We start from the raw sequence: 19,048 nt of genomic DNA, 5'->3' as shown, positions 1-19,048 counted from the left end.
GGTGCTGGCCAACCTACCCCCTCGTGTGCCATACCAGCCTTCAAAGGTGCTTGCTAACAGCACATGCCCCAACTGTCTGTTAAGGCTATACAGCTGATTTTTTTCGTTGTGTGTGCAGGAGCTGGAGCAGGAGCCGGTACCACGCACAGAGATGCTGGTGCCTGCACGAAGGAAGACGCGATGAGATTGTTTAACAAGGTACGTGCATGGGTGGTGTCACCCGGGCTCCGTTTATAAGGAGCCGGTGTACCTCATTGTGGGGCTACATCGCGAGCAGCAACGAGAAGTGCAGCAAAACCCATTGTTGTACTGTACTTCTACGCCCCCACGTGTATGCTTCAGCAACCCGCATCCAGCAGTGGAGTGATAGAGGGCTCGACACGTGCACACCTCGCCACCTCTTCTGTACAGCAGCGCTTGCAGTGGCTCTGAGCAAGAGCAGCAGTCACGTGCGTTTGTGTTGACTCAGCTGTCTGTGTTTGTTTTGCAGCTGCCCCAGGAGGTGAAGGGTAGCAGCATGAGAGGTACTCGCAGTTATGGTTATTCTTTAGTTTTAAGAAGCTGACTTTGAGGAAAGCCATGTCTGCAATGAACACATCACCACCACTGCACAGCAATAGGCAGTGGCACTCAGGTGCAGGCAGTGCTTTCTTGTAATACACAATTGTAATCTGTACTGTTGTCATTTTTTGTTTATTAAATGGAATGAAACACACTCTAATTTTAGCGGTATTGTCCTGCTACACTCACATATTTTATACCATCCGTATTCAAATGCCTTAATACCAGAACATAGCATTCTTCAGGACACATATATAACGGGTTCCGGAGACACTTGTAGAGGTAACTTCTTTATTACAATTCAACAGTCCAACAGCCCAACTACTCTGTAACAACTCCCAGGTACACAGCCTAGGTACACAGCCTAGATACACTACTCTGGCTACGCTCTGGAACTCGCCCTCACAAGGACGTAGAGTCGGGAGTTCCAGAGTCCCACCACTGGCTCTCACAGCGTCCCAGGGTCCTCAGATGGCTGGTCTTGGGTCTTGGGTCTTGAGCTACGACTGGCCCTGATCGTCCAGGGAGCTCCCCTTTTATGCCTAGTCCCCAACGAGGGGTGGGGCCGTGTGCACCCCCAGATATCCCACAGAGCACACACAGCCCCCCCCCCCCGTTGGTGGCGCCAAGCGGCTTAAGCGCCTGGGCCACCCGGGAACCAAACGCCTGGCACCAAGAGGCTTAAGCGTCTGACCCGCCTGGGAACCCAGCGCCTGGCGCCAAGAGGCTTAAGCGCCTGGCCCGCCCAGGGTCCCAGAGCCCCCAGCAGCCCCTCCCTTCTTATGTCACTACACATACACAGACATTTACACACATCTCATCAGTTGCTATCGACTCACATTCATTTAAAAACGTTTCACATCACCCCAATACTTCTGCATGAGGTACGCATATCACCAAACTGTACAGATAACAATCCTTCTGCACATTGTAGCTGCACTGACATTTTCCTTAACCAAGAACCTCAGCACATGTTCTGGCATCTCACAGCACATGACACAAACTGCTTGTATGTATGTTAAACTTCCTTCTCACTGCACATGGCCAACCGTGCTAATTGGAGGTGCAGGGGAAGGACAACTATCTTGAAAGTACCCAGGCTGTATTGCACAGCCGTCATGTCGCCACTACGACCCCACAGGCTGGCAGCGATCTGCCCCTCAGTTCCGGTCACCTTGAGCACAGAGTGCAGTGGCCCTTGAACCTCGCTCCCAGGTTTTTTCCTCGTCGCTGGCTGGGAGAGCAGAGTTGCTGTACTAGTTGAGCGCGCTGCAGGGCTGTGGTGGTGAATGTCACAGTTACGCGGAGACGCTCGCTCGCCGTGCCACCGCTGCTGCCGCTGTGGTGAGAGCGGCGCTCCGGAGTACGTGCCGGAGCCCTCCACGTGTGCCGTGTCTCGGCAGGAGCGCCCTCGCCTTGTGGAGTCAAGGACGGCGTCTCCACAGGCAGAGTAGGACGCTGGCCCCAAGGCCCGGGTGGCCAGGTGTGCATCCCGTACAAGCTTTCAGCTGCCTTCTGTGAGTGCCTCCTGCACCACAGCACGCTCATTCTGCTCCATGCTGCAGGGTTCACACTGCACTCATCTCCTACTTTATGTTTCAGTGTAATCACTATAATATCGCCTTTAATCCAGTTCATTGTTGATGCTGGTCCAGCTTTTGGATGAAATTACATTTTTATTGTTTGGACAATGGCCAGTCCATCCATTGCACACCTGCTGTCGACAATGCAACAAAACAATATTCACTTAATTGACCCAAGAGGGATGAGGGGCTCAGTTGACCATCAGTCAGCTTGATGTTGAGCAATCCAGCGTCCTATTGTGTGCAATGCGCTTTGAGTACAGGGGCACCCGGCCCGGTGTAGATCCCAGTTGCATATTGGCAGGGCCATTGCCGTTTTGTGTTGAGATACAAAATAAGTGACTACATTTATTTTACCAGGTAAGACCCACTGAGCTATATAGCTCTTTTTCAGAAGCGACCTGACCACAAATTATAGCTTAACAAAGTGGCTTATTACGTGGACATGTAGAGCAGCCAAATACTCGAAAGGCATGTTTCTAAATGTGGAGTGAAAAACTGGAGGACCCGGAGAAGGAATCCCCACGACCATGGGGAGAATATGCAAACTCCACATTTACAGATGTCAGGGTCGGGATCGAACCCACGACTTCGTTTATACCAAGGTAAAGGAGTTAACATCTCGCCATATAGGGGATGCCATGACCATGAAGAGCTGTCGCAGCGAGCGACATGGAGTGGCGCGTCACCCCGGGGATCGATGCTCGGCTAGCCGAGGCCCCTTCAGTCAGCATCTTGCATCCCACACTGCATGGCACTCGCTCGTGTCCTCATACTCTCATGGCATCACAGTGACGCCTGTATTCATCATTGCGGTTATATACAAATATATACCCATGTAGGTCAAATCCCAAATACAGGTACATTGCGATTGGGTTTTATGACAGCTATGAGTGTTCGGGTAGAAACCATGACCTCACGACACTTGAGAACCCAGTTTTATAATGGGTGACTGAAACCCAGTTTGGATCCCAGGTTCTCAGTGCTGTTAGCTCAGCGTCTCTAAAACAGAAATCACCTCTGAGGCACTGAGCCACCACCACCATAACTTTTCATGGCGATGCCAAAGCCAAGAAAGCGAGCTTTTGCCTCTCACTGAAGTTTCTTTCTGTAAGAGTGGGGCTCTAAGGCTACGGTCCTGCATACGAGTGGATTCTAACGCAGCTTTACTGATTCTAACACTCTGTCGGTGGACATACCACTCATGTGCCAGTAATAAATAAACTTGGGCATTGTGTTTTTGTCAGACGACTATGACGTGGAGGCGGTCGTACAGGCGACACAAGAGTTTGAGAAGAAAACCTGCGTCCGGTTCCAACCCCACGCTGGTGAAACGGACTTCATTCACATCCAGGACTTGGGCGGGTGAGGGATTCACATCGAGCATCGACATCCAGCATTCACTCTCAGTATTTACGCCCACCAATCGCATCCAGCATCCACTCCTAGCATTCACTACCAGCAATCACTTCCAGCAATCAGACCTAGCATCCACATCCAGCAACCACATCCAACATTCACTCTCAGTATGCATGCCCAGCTTTCATGCCCAGAATTCACACTGAGCATTCACACCCAGTATCCACTCGCAGAATTCACATCCAGAATTACCACCCTACAGTGTGGAGGGTGGGGGGGGGGGTCTCAAAACAGGTATTACACCTGCAAAGTAAATGCCCTAGACCTTTGGGGATTTTCGTCAAGTGTAATATTGGTGTAACGCATCCGAGAAGACATCGACCAAGAAGATGCAGCGATAGAATAATATGTGCAGGTGGATTGTTGCATCGCAAGATCGTGAGAGGTGTCGGTGGCTTGGGGAGGCCTTCATCTATTCCTCGGCTCATTACTGGCTTGTCTGCTGAGACTCTGATGGGAAGTAATGAAGATCAGAATCTGTGTAATAAAGGACTCCTTCACACGATGTCGCTCTCCGTTGGTCCTTTATTTATGTTTTTCTCCTCCGCACCCCGCTGGCTTCCTCCTCGGACCAGCGTCGTCTCTCACGCGCCCCGCGCACTCTGCAGCCACCCCGCTGCTCCATGTGCCCCCGCACACTCTGCAGCCACTCTGCTGCCCGTGCACTCCGCACGCTCCGCTAGCCACTCCGCTAGCCCCGTGCAACCCGCACGGCTCCGCTAGCCACTCTGCTAGCCCCGTGCACCCCGCACGGCTCCGCTAGCCACTCTGCTAGCCCCGTGCACCCCGCACGGCCCCGCTAGCCACTCTGCTAGCCCTGTGCGCCCCGCACACTCCGCTCTCTCTCCGCACACCGCTAGCTGGCGGTGTGCCAGCCCTATCAGCCACGTGGCTGATGGCACGGCGGCCACCCAACGTGGTCTCGCCTGTTCACTCCATCGACTGGCCCTGATCTCTTCTGGGGTCCCTCCTATAACCTCTCTCCTACGTGACCCTGACTCCTCCCTCTCGGATCGTCACATCCGGCCTTCCCATTTACGCTCGCATTACATCTGTATTCATACTGGAGGAATCTGATGAACTATGAAGCTCTGTTTCACAGCTGTTGGTTAGGAGCGGGTCAGCAAGTTGCATAAATAAGAAATACTAGAGAGGATACAAGAGTAAAATAGAGAAAAGTCAAGCAATTCAATAAAAAAGGGTGTACATACAAGTTGCACAAGTATATATATATTTGCAGATTTCTCAAGATGAAATGGATGCTTGGGAAATGCAACAAAACAACAATAACAGAAATCAAAGACCAAACCAAGACAATAACGTCTTTCGATTACATATCAATCCTAAAATGTCAAAATGGGTAATTTTCCCCCATGCCTCTCAGCAAGAGCTGGTCACTGCCAGGGAAGCAGGGAGGGGAGCAGCCACTGTCCCTGGAGCCCGGCAAGGTGACCAAGGGCATCGTGCTGCACGAGTTGATGCACGCACTCGGCTTCCAGCACGAGCACTGCCGTAGCGACCGCGACGACCACGTCTGGGTGGTGCCAGAGAACGTCAAGAAAGGTGAGAGACATCAGCAGCAGTATCACCCTCAGCAGCCACAGTCTGTCTAGTGAAGGTATTTTATGGAGAGAGATGTATAGTTAACACAAAAAAAATACATATATAGTCGTACCCCGATTTATGCCTCCCCTTTTTACATAGTTTCGCAAATATGTTGCCGCTTATTTTAATACTGCTACCTGATTTGCGTCCCCTCAACCCACACTTCCTTCGCTGACAGCATCCGTCCTTTCTCGTATCCATCGCCTCAGCCTTTGCATCCACCTACCCTGTACATGAACGACTTAAAGAAATGTACCGTACTGGAAAATTGCTTTGATTTGCGTCGTTTAGATATTCGTCTCACCTTTTAGGAACGCATCCCCAATGTAAACCGGGGTGTTGTATGTATGTATGTTGAATTTCTTTCATACCGTATGTAGCCAACTGTGCTAATTGTAGGTGCGGGGACACAGTACGGTATTACTTTACTTGATTGGAAACGTCATTAACATCACCTTCCTTTGGCTCATTACAGTTTTAACTTAACTGAGAAATTGTCCAACCATTCATTACAGTACAGTCATACTGGTACTTTGAAAAAACGAAAGGATAATAAATGGCTGGACAATTTATCAGTAAAGCTAAAACTGTAATGAGCCAGAGGAAGGTGATGTAAATAAAATGTCCAATCGCACCTCACAACACACATTGGCGCTACTTGGTCGATCATCAAGTGTAATAACAGAGTGGCAGCCATTAAATGGCATGCATTCCAGAGGATGAAAGATCAGTTTGTGTGGAGGTGATGGCTAATGAACCAATAATGTAATGCATCTCATTGTTCTCTAATATGGTCAAATAAAGAACAGACAGATATAAGCAATTCATAATCAACGTTTTTGGGTTTAGATCGCGTTATTTATAAATGTGTCGTAACCCTCCACCACCCGACACGGCCAATCAGTAAAAAAGTGTCACGTTGACAAAAGACAATTAGTTCACTGCTTTAGCCCACCGGTGTGTTGAAGCGTGAAACCACAACATTTACAATAAACAGATATAAGCAACATGATGGGTTCTGAGATGGTTGAATGAGATGGTATCAGTCCTTTGAACTACCGGGCCACCTCGTAAACTTATGAAATAAATAAGTAGTGGCACCTGCTTCTCACTCTTGAGACAATTTTTTTTACAATTTAAGCAAAATTAACTTAAACTACACAAAGCACAGGTTCCTGCGGGGTCAGTGGACTGGTTTCGAGGCTGCGTATGCATCTGCGAACGTGAAAAATGCAGCACGGTTCCATGCACTTGTCACCCAGTGTGCATGGAATGAGGGAATCTGAGCAAAATATGCTTATATGTGGTGTACGTGGCATCTGCAACAGTGATGATGCGATATCACAGGTGTTCTTTGTTTTTCATAGAATGGAAAGAGCAGATTGTGGACATCAATTCAAACGAACAGGATTTGGTAGCGCCCTACGACTGCAGCTCCATCATGCACTACAGCATGTACGTATGTGTGTGTGTTCGCGTGCTATGCTATGATCATGCCGAGCCGAGTTTGATTCCTGCTCATGGCCAACACCAGTGACGATTATCTGAACCGGTCTTGTGCTTCCCCTAGGTCGACTGGTATGGTGTACAAACATTGCTACTAGGGAGACAAAGGTGGCCGGGTGTGGTACTGGCCACCCACCCCGCCTTGTGTGTTGTGCCAGCCTTTATAGGTGCTCACTTACAGCCCTCGGCCCAACAATCTGTCAAGGTTATATTGGGGTTATTTGTGTTTGTGTGTAACGTTACTTATGCACAAAAGCATGTACATGTGTGTGTGCATAACTTTACTCATGCACTATAGAATATACCTGTGTGTGTATGTAAGATTACTCATGCACTACAACATGTATGTGTGTTTTTAACATTACTCATGCACCACAGCATGTACGTGTGTGTGTAACATTAATTATACACCACAATGTATGTGTGCGTAACATTACTCATTCACTACAGCGTGTACGCATGTGGTCTTCTAGGTTGGCAGGTTCCGTGGATGAGCGCAACCCAACGATCATCCCCAGGGACGTTCTGTGCATGTTGCACATGGGACAGAGCAACTCGCTGAGTCCCTGCGACGTGGTCAAGGTGCAGAAGCTGTACGGCTACGAGGCGGAGGTGCACGCCGCTCCCGCAGGTTGGGCCGCGTGGTTTACGTCGTTGGCCTCTGTGTTGGGTTTTAACATACTCTGATAATATATGCATTGTCCTTGAAACTGATTGGTCCACACCAGAGACAGCTTTCTTTTGAGCCTCGTCTCAAACGTTGTTAGACCAGAGGACGCCTCTGCTACTGTCAAAGGAGGTCCCATGAAGTAAGCTGATTGTTGTAAAGCTCTGTTACTAGAACCAAACCAATCGTGCATCTATGACTTTAACTCAGCTCAAGCACCCCATAAATCTCATGACTTCCCCTTTCCCCTCTCCTCTCGCCCTTCTACTCCAATGCTCTTGCACTATGTCCATCCCACAGGCCTCTGCTATACCTCTGTAGACATCCTGTAACTTTACCGTTGCAGACTCCGCTCTCTTCTGGATGGTAGCAAGGCTGGCCGCGGTTCCTTCATGGGATTTAGTTTTTGACGCACGCATCGTGGATCCCACCGTCAGCACATTTCCCAGCTCCCACTCTTTCTGCCCAGCTCCCACCCTCCCCAGGCAACTCCACCTGGTCACCTCTCTCTCTCTCTGTGCTTTAAACTAAACTACTTGTATTTTACCAGGCAAGGCCCACTGTGCTATGTAGCTCTTTTTCAGAAGCAACTTGGCTACAAATGGTAGCTCGACGAAGTGGCATATGTAGAAATTTACAGCAGCCAAATACTCTAAACGCATGTTGATTCACACTACCACGGGGAGAGAGACATGCAGACGCCAAATATACAGCAGGTTTCAGAGTCGGGATCAAACCCACGACCTCTTGCATACCAGGCGAGGTAGTAAATATCTCACCAACTGGCGCTTTCAAATTTCTCCTCAAAGTTTTCCCTTTAAACCATGTTTTCGGACCTCTTTCATTTGTTATTTTCTCTTTTATCTCCTTTGCCTGGTCCGTGCCATTCTCTCCCGTTTCCTCATTTGTATTTCCACGCTGTGAGACACTTGTTGTATGTTATGGGTGCATTAAGATTGTGAGTTATTGTTGTATATGAGGAATTCTGGCTATGTGAACTTCAGACGTTGCTCCGTGGCCGTGCATGGTGCCGTGGAGTTGCTGGGTGCCCCCCATGTGTGCTCACCTGGCCCTGTCTCTGTGTCGGCAGCGGTGGCCAGGAGGAGCAGAACCTCGGCTGATGAGGACGCGCCGCTGGACAGCAACGTCGGCGTTTGGAAGGCAAAGGTAAAACAGAAGCTGACTTTGTTTTAGCGAATGACTTATTTATAATCCATTACTTTATCACAATCGTTCAGCATACTTAACAAACACAATTATAAAACTGCATGGCTCACAATTAGGTTCTGGGGCGCCGTGGTCAGATATTAACTACCTCGTCTGGTATACAGGAAGTTGTGGGTTCGATCCCGACTCTAACACCTCTATATTTGGGGTTTGCATGTTCTCCCTGTGGTCACGTTGATTTTTCTCCGGGTCCTCCAGTTTTTCTCTCTACATTTAGAATCAACATGCGTTTAGATTATTTAGATTATTTTGCTGCTATCAATTTACACATGATAAGCCACTTCGTTGAGCTATCATTTGTGGCAGGTCACTTCTGAAAAAGAGCTATATAGCTCAGCTTACCTGGTATAATAAAAATAGTTTAATATATATTAATGATGAAATCAAGGAGCCATCCTGTTCTCAACCAGCGATACTTAACATTATTCACTCCTATACCTATCCCACCTCGTTCGTGGGATGATTCAACCAGATTTGCAAGTGGCAGGCGTGCGGGTTTTAGGCTGCATCACCACTGATCGGAAGATATGTGTGCATGCTTCACCACACTGGTTAGTGCACACTGGTGAACTCACCTGACATGGGGAAATACAGGCCCATTAGCCTCTGGTGACACTTATACAAATTGATCTAAAAAATAATTGAAAACGGAACATGGAAAATAGAGAAGGACAGCCAACCAATGTGAGCAAGCAGCATTTAGGAACATGTTATGTGGATACTGGTAGAGAAGTCTACCAATCACATTTTGGAAAGAAACGAATGAATATCAAAGAGCATTGTATATAACCACTGTAAACCATGGAAGATATTCGACTCAGTGAAAATGTATGCAGTCAGCCACCCTCTCACAAACCAAGGCCTAAATAATGCAAATATTTAAAAGTAATATTACATTAAATGAAAAAAAGTGTTGCTGGCTGGCTGGTTGCCTTAATTCCTGGCTGGCTGGTACGCCAGCAGGCAAGTGTGCGTACACGATGGTGACATGATCTAATTTATTTAGACAAATACTGTAATGTCCTAAGTAAATAGCGAGACGACCACCGGCTGGGTATTAATCAACCTGTGCAAATCGAATGCTGAACACCGCACCATTCTTAGAACAAATGAACCTTATGGCGGGACCCTGGGGTCCCATAAGCCCCCGGCTCTCACATAAACTGCGTTGCGATGTCATTTTATGTTTGTTGAAGGCGAACAATACGGCAATCTATTCCTCTCGACGAGCTCTACACGATGCGCTAATCAAAATTCAAAAGTTTTGTTTATGACTACGGCAATTTTGGCAACGACGGGTGCTTGGTGAAGAACAAGAGGATTGATTTCTGGTGGGTCGCGGCGTTTATGTGCGTGGTGGGATGGAGTCGCCAAAAATAAATAAATTAATTACGATTTTGACTTCCGTTTATTCGGGACCCCGGGGTCCCGCCATAAAGTTAAAATATTAATCAGTTAGCAAACATTGTTTCTGCTCCAGTTTTTTTTGCTTCAATTACATTTTTGGTGGCATTTTTATTATTTTTCGTATCCAGTTGCAAGAGGGTTTTCCGTATCAAATTACATTTGAGAAGGGGAGTTAGACAAGGAGACGCAGTAATGCATTGTTTACCATATAGCAATTATTTAAATTTCCACATTACACTGTAAACTATCTTAAGGCATTCACACTGATCTTTTTTAAAGCTAATCATCACATTTCCTAGAAACTTGATTTGCATGCAAGATTTTCAAAATGGCTCTGACCATAATCACAGTGGCCAAAGATGTCGAATAATAAGCGTGGCTACCGATGAACACTCTCAACCACTGCACTATTTTTTTGCACGCACTATATAAAAAATTGTGACTGCTGTAATGCAGTTTATGGGTGTGGTTTCATGAGCCAGTGGGTGCTGCCACTGTAATTTTGTTGTTTTACAAATTCATCGTTTTGCATTTCCGTGCGTTTTCTCCATGAAGACGAAAGAGGAAGTTGACGAGGAAGCCAAGAAGAAAGGTAACGGCCGGTGGGGATCCCATGGTCACAGGGTGCAGGTTGCCTCGATCAATGGCGGAGCCAGGATTTTCAGGTAGAGGGGGAAACCCCTCCAGAAATTAAAAATGATAGGAGTTGTTAGTAAGTAAGGACTTTCGTAACTGCAGGGATCCATACTCTTTGGTTCTTTCGGTAAAGTCACGTAGGTATAAAATAAAATAAATTAAAAAACAATTGCTGTGGTTGTCCCAACTGATGACGGATGCTTGTGTTGCGCCCGAAACGTCGTGATTTAATTGATTTTATTTTAGACCTACGTGAGTTTACCGAAAGAACCAAAGAGTAAGTAAGGACTTGTCCCTTTATTTTTATTCGACGCGTGTGCGGCGATGGTGCAGCCATCGATCGAGGGTCGAATTTGAACCGTGTGTGATTGGCATCGCGCTCGCTGAAGGTGAATGCCTTCAGGGAAGTTGTGTACTGTATACGCAACTGCGCACAATTCTGTGAGTCACTTATAGCTGCTTTGCCGTTACTTATTGCCAATTATGAACTCGGACTATTGTCCTATCATCTCATAGAGTTCCTGGCACATAATAATATGCTACACAGTGGCAGTGGGGGTCGCAAAATGCCGATTTATTTCTAATAAACCCCAATGATCCGATCGAAATTAGGGATTTCAATCGGATCATTGGGTGGGCACGAGCCACCCCCCCCCCCCCCCACTGGCTCTGCCACTGGTCTCGATGGTCTTGCTGACCACTCGATGAGATTCCCACGCCATGGCAGAGTGCCTAGAAAAAATGCGCGGTACTCTCAGTTGAGCACTCATATGTTATTTCTCAATTTTGATAAACTCTATTGTCTCCACTTAAAGCTTTCGTGACTGCAGGAATTCATATTCTTTGGGTCTTTCTATCTACGTGGCTTTACCGAAAGACCCAAAGAATATCAATTGTCTCCTTTTTATAATAAATGCACATTGCTGTGCTTCAGCACTATCTTTGAAATACATGTTTTATATTTTCTGTAAAATGAAATGTAAATACTCCCCTGTATGCTGGTTTAAAGTCGGGACAAATATTACGTGGGCACAGGTAAATCTTCGTGAAATGAACAAACCCTCATCTCGGTTGTGGGATGAAGCTCTCTAAGAAAATAGTTTTTTGACCATAGTGCGGGAAGCTCCATGAGGTCATAAACACTTAATATGTCATAACTCATCACATTCACAAATGTTAAACATATATAGTTGTTGATTTGGAGCTTTCGTGACTGCAGGAATCCATACTCTCTGGTTCTTTCGGTAAAGTCACCTAGATAGAAAAAATACAAAACTAAATAAAACACGACGTTTCGGTCGCAACACAAGTGTCTGTCTTCAGGTGTGAAAAAATGATCTGCTGTTGGGGCTTTATATACGCACGGGAGGAGAGAAGGAAGGGGGGGGAGGAGTTTGGCTGTGGGAGTTCACAGGAGAGAAGGGGGAGGGTTTGCGGCGTGCATGGACGGGTGGGGCTAGAGAAATTAGCAAGTAAATGGACTTGTAGTACAAGTCGTAATCGGACAACGACAACTGGGTGGGTGAGAGAGGACGACGACTACCGGGTGGGTGAGTGAGGACGACAATCGGGTGGGTGAGTGAGGATGAAAACCGGGTGGGTGAGTGAGGATGACGACAACCGGGTGGGAGAGTGAGGACAACGACGACAACTGGGTGGGTGAGTGAGGACGAAGACAACCGGGTGGGTGAGTGAAAATCATAGCAGTGTTGCAGCCGAAACGTCGTGTTTTCCCGTGCCTATATAAAGCCACAACAGCAGATCATTTTTTCACACCTGAAGATGGACGCTTGCGTTGCGACCAAAACGTTGTGTTTTCTTTAATGTATTATTATTTTCTATCTACGTGGCTTTACCGAAAGAACCAGAGAGTATATATATATTTGTCTTTGATATGGTGGTAGAGCTACACAATTTTACAGTAAAGGCCAATCTTTTATGGGCTTCATCCCACTACCTAATCATAAAAAAGTCGCAACAACAATTCTTGTCTCGCGCTGTCAGGGCTCGAGTGGAAGGAGAAAACGGATCCCCTTAGGAACCTCATTAAAGAGCTGATGGAGATCCGCTGGTGAGGAGCTTCTCTCTCTTGGGCTGTTTGTACCCCCCCCTCTCCCCACACGTGGCTTCTCTTCTGGCCAAGGCTTTTCCTGGAGTCGGTATCTACTGCTCAAGTCAGCATTGGGCAGCAGTCGTCTCTAAGCTCTCCAGTGGGAATGTGTCCACAGGATAACCCCTCTTGATATACAGGGGAGCTCAAAAAGCAGGTCACATAGGGCTTTCTGTTTATTTTAACAAATCACGGAGGGTTATTGAATTTTTTTTTAAATGTTCAAAATGACTTCCAGTAATATTAATGTATTCATTAATTATTATTTTTAATGAATTTAGGGATTTTTTTACAATTACAGCAGCATAACTAGAAACGAATTGAATTTGTTAATCTTTAGTCAATTAATTTTACGCATTTGTAAATGTCACCTGAAATAGATATGAAAAATATAATTGATTAAATATTAACTTAGAGACTAATCAATTAAAATGCTTTAATGCCATTGTTAAAATAAATTGAACAACCATACGTGTCATTACTTTGGGCCACCCTGTACTGACAAAGAAGTTGAATCATTTCTGATGGGATGATGGTCTGAGTCAAACTTACAACCTAACATTTGTAAAATGCACCATCAGAAGATTCTGCTACTTGGCTGGATTATCAAGCTTGTTTTCATATGTAACAGATATTAACTTTACACTTTTGCATGCTTAGTGAACCAAACGAGCATGTTAGTCTTGTTTCACTTTGTTAAATGTTGTTCGCATTACACTCATCTGTAAAACGTAAGCGTTGTTGCTCTTTGTTAATGCCAAAATATACTTTTAACAAGGAAGAAATGTCATGTATATGCACAGATTTTGTAATGCTTTCCAACATGAATATATATTTTGTATGAATGCGTATGACCTGTTATGGGTCAGAAACATGGATGGAAACAGAGAAAATGGAAAAAGAAATTCAAAAGCACATCAATAAACTTGGAGAGTTGCACAAATGGCATTACATTGAGAGACAGAAAGAGGAACATATGGCACAACAAATGCATAGTAAATGCATCATATTGACTGTTAAGAAAAATAAGTCAGCTTGCACAGGATGCACCGCTGGAAAGGATGATGGCCTCTGGGAATGCGCCCTTGAGGATGACCATCACAGAGATGGAGCAATTAAATAAGCAGGTATACAGATGCTGGATGGATTGTTACATCACAGGCAAATAAGAAATGGCGACATCTTGTGGAAGCCTTCATCCAGCAGTAAAACTATCGTGGTTGATGATGAACAACGTTAGCCTCCTAGTCGCATGATGGGATGATGTCATGCGACATATACCATGACATCACATGCAGGTAGAAATGAGCATACTCATTTGCATGCTCATATGAGTTTGGAGACACTTTGGCATAACATAGCTGCTTGCTTCCAGGAATGAATAGCTTGTTTGTAATGTAGCCAATGCATTATTTATGTGAATGCAATAGATTATGTTGGGCTTATTGTAATACCAGCGTGCGTCTATTTGACAGGTATGACAGCTCCTCACTGCCATGCCTGCAGAGTCTGCTGAACATGCTGTCTGCAGAATGTGTTGAGGACAGAGAAATATTGCTTAATGTTTTCAAGCAAGAGGGCGGTCCAAGTAGGTTTTGTATTCTGACACGTTTTTCATTAAACGATTAAAGGTAAAATATTTAATCAACTCAGTACATAAACATCATATCACGTCAAGTTTATATATATGTTTTAACCATGTGAAAACCCAAGAGACCAGGATAGTCTCATTTACAACATAGACCTAGGCCACCAACGTGACATTGCAAAACAAATCATATAAAGTACAGCAATGAAAAAATAGAAATCAGAGCAAAAACAACCGTGGCACATGAGAAATCCAAAATATGATGCAAACATAAATAAATGTTAAATAATACATTCCCTGTAATGGAAGGTGGCTCTTGTAGATTATTTTTAGACTGAACAGAGCACAATTACGAATTATTTAATGGACAGATTACACAGATAGAGGGAGATGACTAATAAGTAAACAGACGAGGATATATATGAGTTAAATGGCCAATGTTAGTCTATGGGCAATGTAAGTTTGCAATGTAAGTCCCTTGAAAAATGTTAGTATATGGTGACTATTATACTAAATTGTAAACAGACAAAGATATACGAGACAAATTCTATTGGAATTTAAGTCATCATAAATGTCTCGGTTCCTATATGCTGTAAAACAAGAGGATGGATGGGAAAAAGAGTGAATGATTAATGTGGAAATTCAAGTTCGGGAAACTTATAGAGGATTTAAATCGAGTATCAGCCACCCGTTTTCACGTGCATTGAATTTCCCTCATCTCTTCCACTAATCACCACACAAAACTACCATGGCAGAATACAACTTTTGGATTCCAGTTAATTCATTAAGGTGTCTTAATCAAGCGTTTTTTTAATGAGCAGGGTACAGAAAGTCTCCTCTCTTTTCATTAAGAATTATTGTGTGGTGCTGGATTAAAGTGACCCGTTGTTAATTAGGTCCCCCACTCCAAAAGCAAACATGCACAGACATAGCACAGACTCATGCATCACCAATTCCTACCATTATGTTGATAATGAATTATATAGTTAGACACCTAGGAACTAGCCACACCGCATTCAAATTCAACATTTGTTCAAATAATACAGCTTGTGCGATGCCATAATCTTACATGGGTCTCTTGTAACTTATTTTCTAGCGCTCTTACAGAAGATGATTGAGTCTTGCAGGCTTGACAAGTCACGAGTGCAGATAATAACGTTGAGGAATAAGATTACTCTGCTTCTGTCAGAACATGAACTCTTTGGAGGTAAGATCTCTATTCTTAGCCTTGACTTTAGTTAATCTGTATAAAGAATTGCCAGAAAGCCTAAAAATATGCGGATTATTCGCCATTACCGTTATTCCCCCATGGATTCTACTCTGTGTTGCACAATCTTCATTTGTGTCATGCATTTGGTGAGATCTCTGCATTGTATGTTTGCATCAAAACACATCTAACCGTCATATTTTTTCAGTTTTGTACCACCTGCTATGTCGTTGCTGTCCTATGTTAATTTTCACAAATAAGTATGAAATTGGTCCTTGTTTACAATGCGTACACGGCTGATCAGAACTCACATGTCCCCACTGCTATAGTGTTCAAGTTAGAGTTTTCTTTCAAACAGATTATTGGACAATGCAGTGTTGGCCAACCGATGCCATATAGACTTTGTAGGCTGGCGCTCATGGCTTTACCATTTACACGTTATTGTTTCAGGTTTCAAATTCTTTTATAATTTGCATGTATGTACAGTAACTAGTTTCCAATGTACAGTCTGTTCTCCTATAACGCGGTAGTTGCGTTCCTGAAGAACACAAGCATTGTGGAAAACCGAGTTATAATACATGATATCTAATTTATGGTAAAGCCCAGTCCACGATAACACATGAGATGCATATACAGGCTGAACAAAGACAGGCACGTGGGTAGCATCTAGAAGCATCCAGCAGTATCCCACCTTGTGTGATGCTACGCCGAGGCAGTCGTACAACTGCTTATTTCTACTCGTGCGACGGAATTCTGTTAACTCAATCGCATTATATCCAGTTCGCATTATACAAAATGTGTTCCCAAATACATTCATCACGTTATATCCAATTCGCGCTATGAAAACACCTGGCGTTATTGGACAACAGACTGTATTTTGTAATGCGGCCATTAGCTGCAATTGATTTAGAAAAATAATTGTACTTGCCTTTCGTCACACTTTATCTTCTTTTGGTGTAATAGTTGGAAAACAGTTCGAGAAGACTGGAGACATTGCAGGAGATCCCTCAGACGAAATCAAGCTGTGGCCCGAGCAGAGTGGCAAGGTGTACATCCCCTACAGCATCTCCATCGCCTTCAGTGAGCGCAGCGTGCACTGCCTGGCCGCACGTTTCATTCCACACAATGGGCTTCACGACCAATATTATTATTATTGGTTTATTTTGGGTTAGATCGTATAAGTGTTGTTGAATTGGAGCTGTAAACTCTCAACCGTCCGACTAAGCCAAACAAATGAAGTGGTAATGTGCTACTATAGCCCACGTGACAACTTGGTTATGTTGAAAAGCAAGCTAAATTGTACCTTTTGTTACACGATGTTTCGCTAGAAATTACCCTCAGCGTCATCAGGTTTCAACAAGATCTCAACTTTCGAGTGAAACTTCGTATAAAATTGTCAAGTTTTTGCTTTGCGTTGTTCGACTGAAACACTGTTAATGTACTTTTGTGTAACATTTTCAGACCACGCATCATACTTGCCTATGCTATATTTATTCATTTATACCGTCACAAACTTCACATTATCCTTACCCTTGTGACACTCCTCTATATAACCACGCCCAATATATCCATTGTGGTTCCACCCAACCTGAATTGCATCGTTCCTCACCATTTCCCTGTTCAACATTATCTTGAGAAATGTGCGTTTAGATGCTTTCTCCTTCCACTTGGTAAGGTTCGTATCGGTCTCTTCATTCATAATGTTTTGCTACGGCATGAAGGGAGTAAAACTACTAGTAAGTAGCATCAATGTGAGAGTAGCATTTTCCTTTCAGATGCCAGTGACAAAGAAGCCATTCAGCAGGCCTGTGATGAGCTGACGGAGAAAACGTGCGTCAGACTTATACCCAAAGACCCCCAGGAGGACTACTTTTACTTCAGAGCGCTGGGCAGGTGTGTCTCCTAGTTTTCTGATCTGCTACAAATAAAAATAACATTCTCTGTCACGAAATGTACTCACTGTTCGAAGTTATTTTATATTCATAGAGCGCCTTCACTCAAGGCGTTCAATGTAAATAAACCGTGACAAAATATAATAATTCATATGGTAGGGGCGGGCAAAATTTTAGAAAAGAGTGACCGCGAGGGTACTTAGGGGTCACGGAAGGGTAGGGGATTAGTCTTAGGGGATTTTTTGTTGAAATTGTAAAGGTACGAAATTTTGTAAATGTGCAGATGTCTCCGTTACAAATTAGTGGAGCAAATCGCCCGACATAGTATTTTCATCCAGTTAATAAAATTGAGAACATGGCCCGAAATGTTCTAATCTACAATGAGATTTTATCATAATCTAACTAAATCTTGACTTAAAGCTTTCGTGACTGCAGGAATTCATATTATTTCGATCTTTCGGTAAAGCCACGTATACACTACTATTAGATCTTGTCAACAAACTTTGAGACAAGAAGACTCATTTGATCGAGTCCTCACTTTTCTGAAGAGATGCCACGACACTAAGGTAATACCGATCGCCTTTATAATCACATCTGCTCCTGTCACTTATCCTAATGCTAAACGGATCTTGTTCAGGGCCAGCCTAGCCCTGATCTCAGAGAGAATAAGACTGCTCCGATTTGAACTAGACAATTTAGACAAGACCGTCTTGCAATCACACTTAACATTGACAGAAAAAAATTCTACATCTGATTGGGACCATGTAGATAACATGACAGCCTCTTCAGCCGCCTCAATGTCAGTTAAATGCAAAGATAACCTCATTTCCCAGTTCAACCTCCTCTCCAAGAAGAAGCCAGATCCAGACAAAAAGTTAGATGGTGACAAGATTGTTATCAATCAGAGCAACAGCCCAATTTCCGACAGCCTAAAATCTGTTCTGGCTAAAGGGTTCAATTTCGCAGTCACCCCTAAACACATCCCAGTTCATGATATCATTGCCCAGGTCGACGTAGCCCTTAACGGGTTGGGACACGTTCCTGCAGACGTAGCAAGATCATAAATCGCTGCAATCCTAAAAAATGCTGAGACACCTATTAGCAACATCAACAAGGATGAGCGCCTTTAACTCTCTCAACTAAAAAAAGAGAGATGATATAGTCATCCTCTCAGCCGACAAGGGCAATGCCACTGTCATTGTGGACAAAACCACATACAATAACAAAAATCAGGACCTACTTAATAATGGCAGCTATACCAAATTAGTAGAGATCCTACCAACCGCCTGGTAACGAAAACCAACATCATCATCACTGATTCGACGTCTTTAATCGAACCAACCACACGGCTTTCCTTGAAACCCTCTGCTGCTAGACCACCCAGATTTTATGGATTACCAAAAATCCATAAAGAAGGTACACCACTCCATCCTACTGTCTCCACCATTGACTTACCCACCTACAAACTGGCACGATTTCTGTCTGAGAACTTGCAGACACAAAATCCAGGTACGGTTCAACACAGTACATAAAATTCGTAATTGTATCCCATCTCGATTTAAAGCTTTCGTGACTGCAGGGATTCATCTTCTTGGTTCTTTCGGTAAAGTCACGTAGAAGGAAGTAATAAAATAATAAAA

The 19,048-nt window shown here is 44.5% G+C and overlaps 1 protein-coding gene across 1 annotated transcript in view; it reads left to right on the top strand.

Moving 5' to 3' along the window:
* Positions 1–19,048, top strand: part of LOC133359005 (uncharacterized) — a 42,803-nt gene that overhangs the window by 5,994 nt on the left and 17,761 nt on the right. Inside the window, exons 6-19 of the mRNA XM_061577380.1 lie at positions 119–198; positions 491–524; positions 1,965–2,078; positions 3,392–3,509; positions 4,948–5,126; positions 6,536–6,623; positions 7,148–7,305; positions 8,432–8,508; positions 10,531–10,567; positions 12,616–12,682; positions 14,197–14,309; positions 15,406–15,516; positions 16,480–16,596; positions 17,292–17,409. Coding sequence (XP_061433364.1) covers positions 119–198; positions 491–524; positions 1,965–2,078; positions 3,392–3,509; positions 4,948–5,126; positions 6,536–6,623; positions 7,148–7,305; positions 8,432–8,508; positions 10,531–10,567; positions 12,616–12,682; positions 14,197–14,309; positions 15,406–15,516; positions 16,480–16,596; positions 17,292–17,409 — 1,411 coding nt within the window. The remainder of the gene's footprint in view (positions 1–118; positions 199–490; positions 525–1,964; positions 2,079–3,391; positions 3,510–4,947; positions 5,127–6,535; positions 6,624–7,147; positions 7,306–8,431; positions 8,509–10,530; positions 10,568–12,615; positions 12,683–14,196; positions 14,310–15,405; positions 15,517–16,479; positions 16,597–17,291; positions 17,410–19,048) is intronic.

This window comes from Lethenteron reissneri, chromosome 64 (assembly GCF_015708825.2).
Source record: "Lethenteron reissneri isolate LAM-NWPU_2019-01 chromosome 64, ASM1570882v1, whole genome shotgun sequence".
Classification (NCBI taxonomy): domain Eukaryota; kingdom Metazoa; phylum Chordata; class Hyperoartia; order Petromyzontiformes; family Petromyzontidae; genus Lethenteron; species Lethenteron reissneri.
Note: the sequence above shows the minus strand (reverse complement) of the source record. Positions and strands in the feature narration are given on the sequence as shown.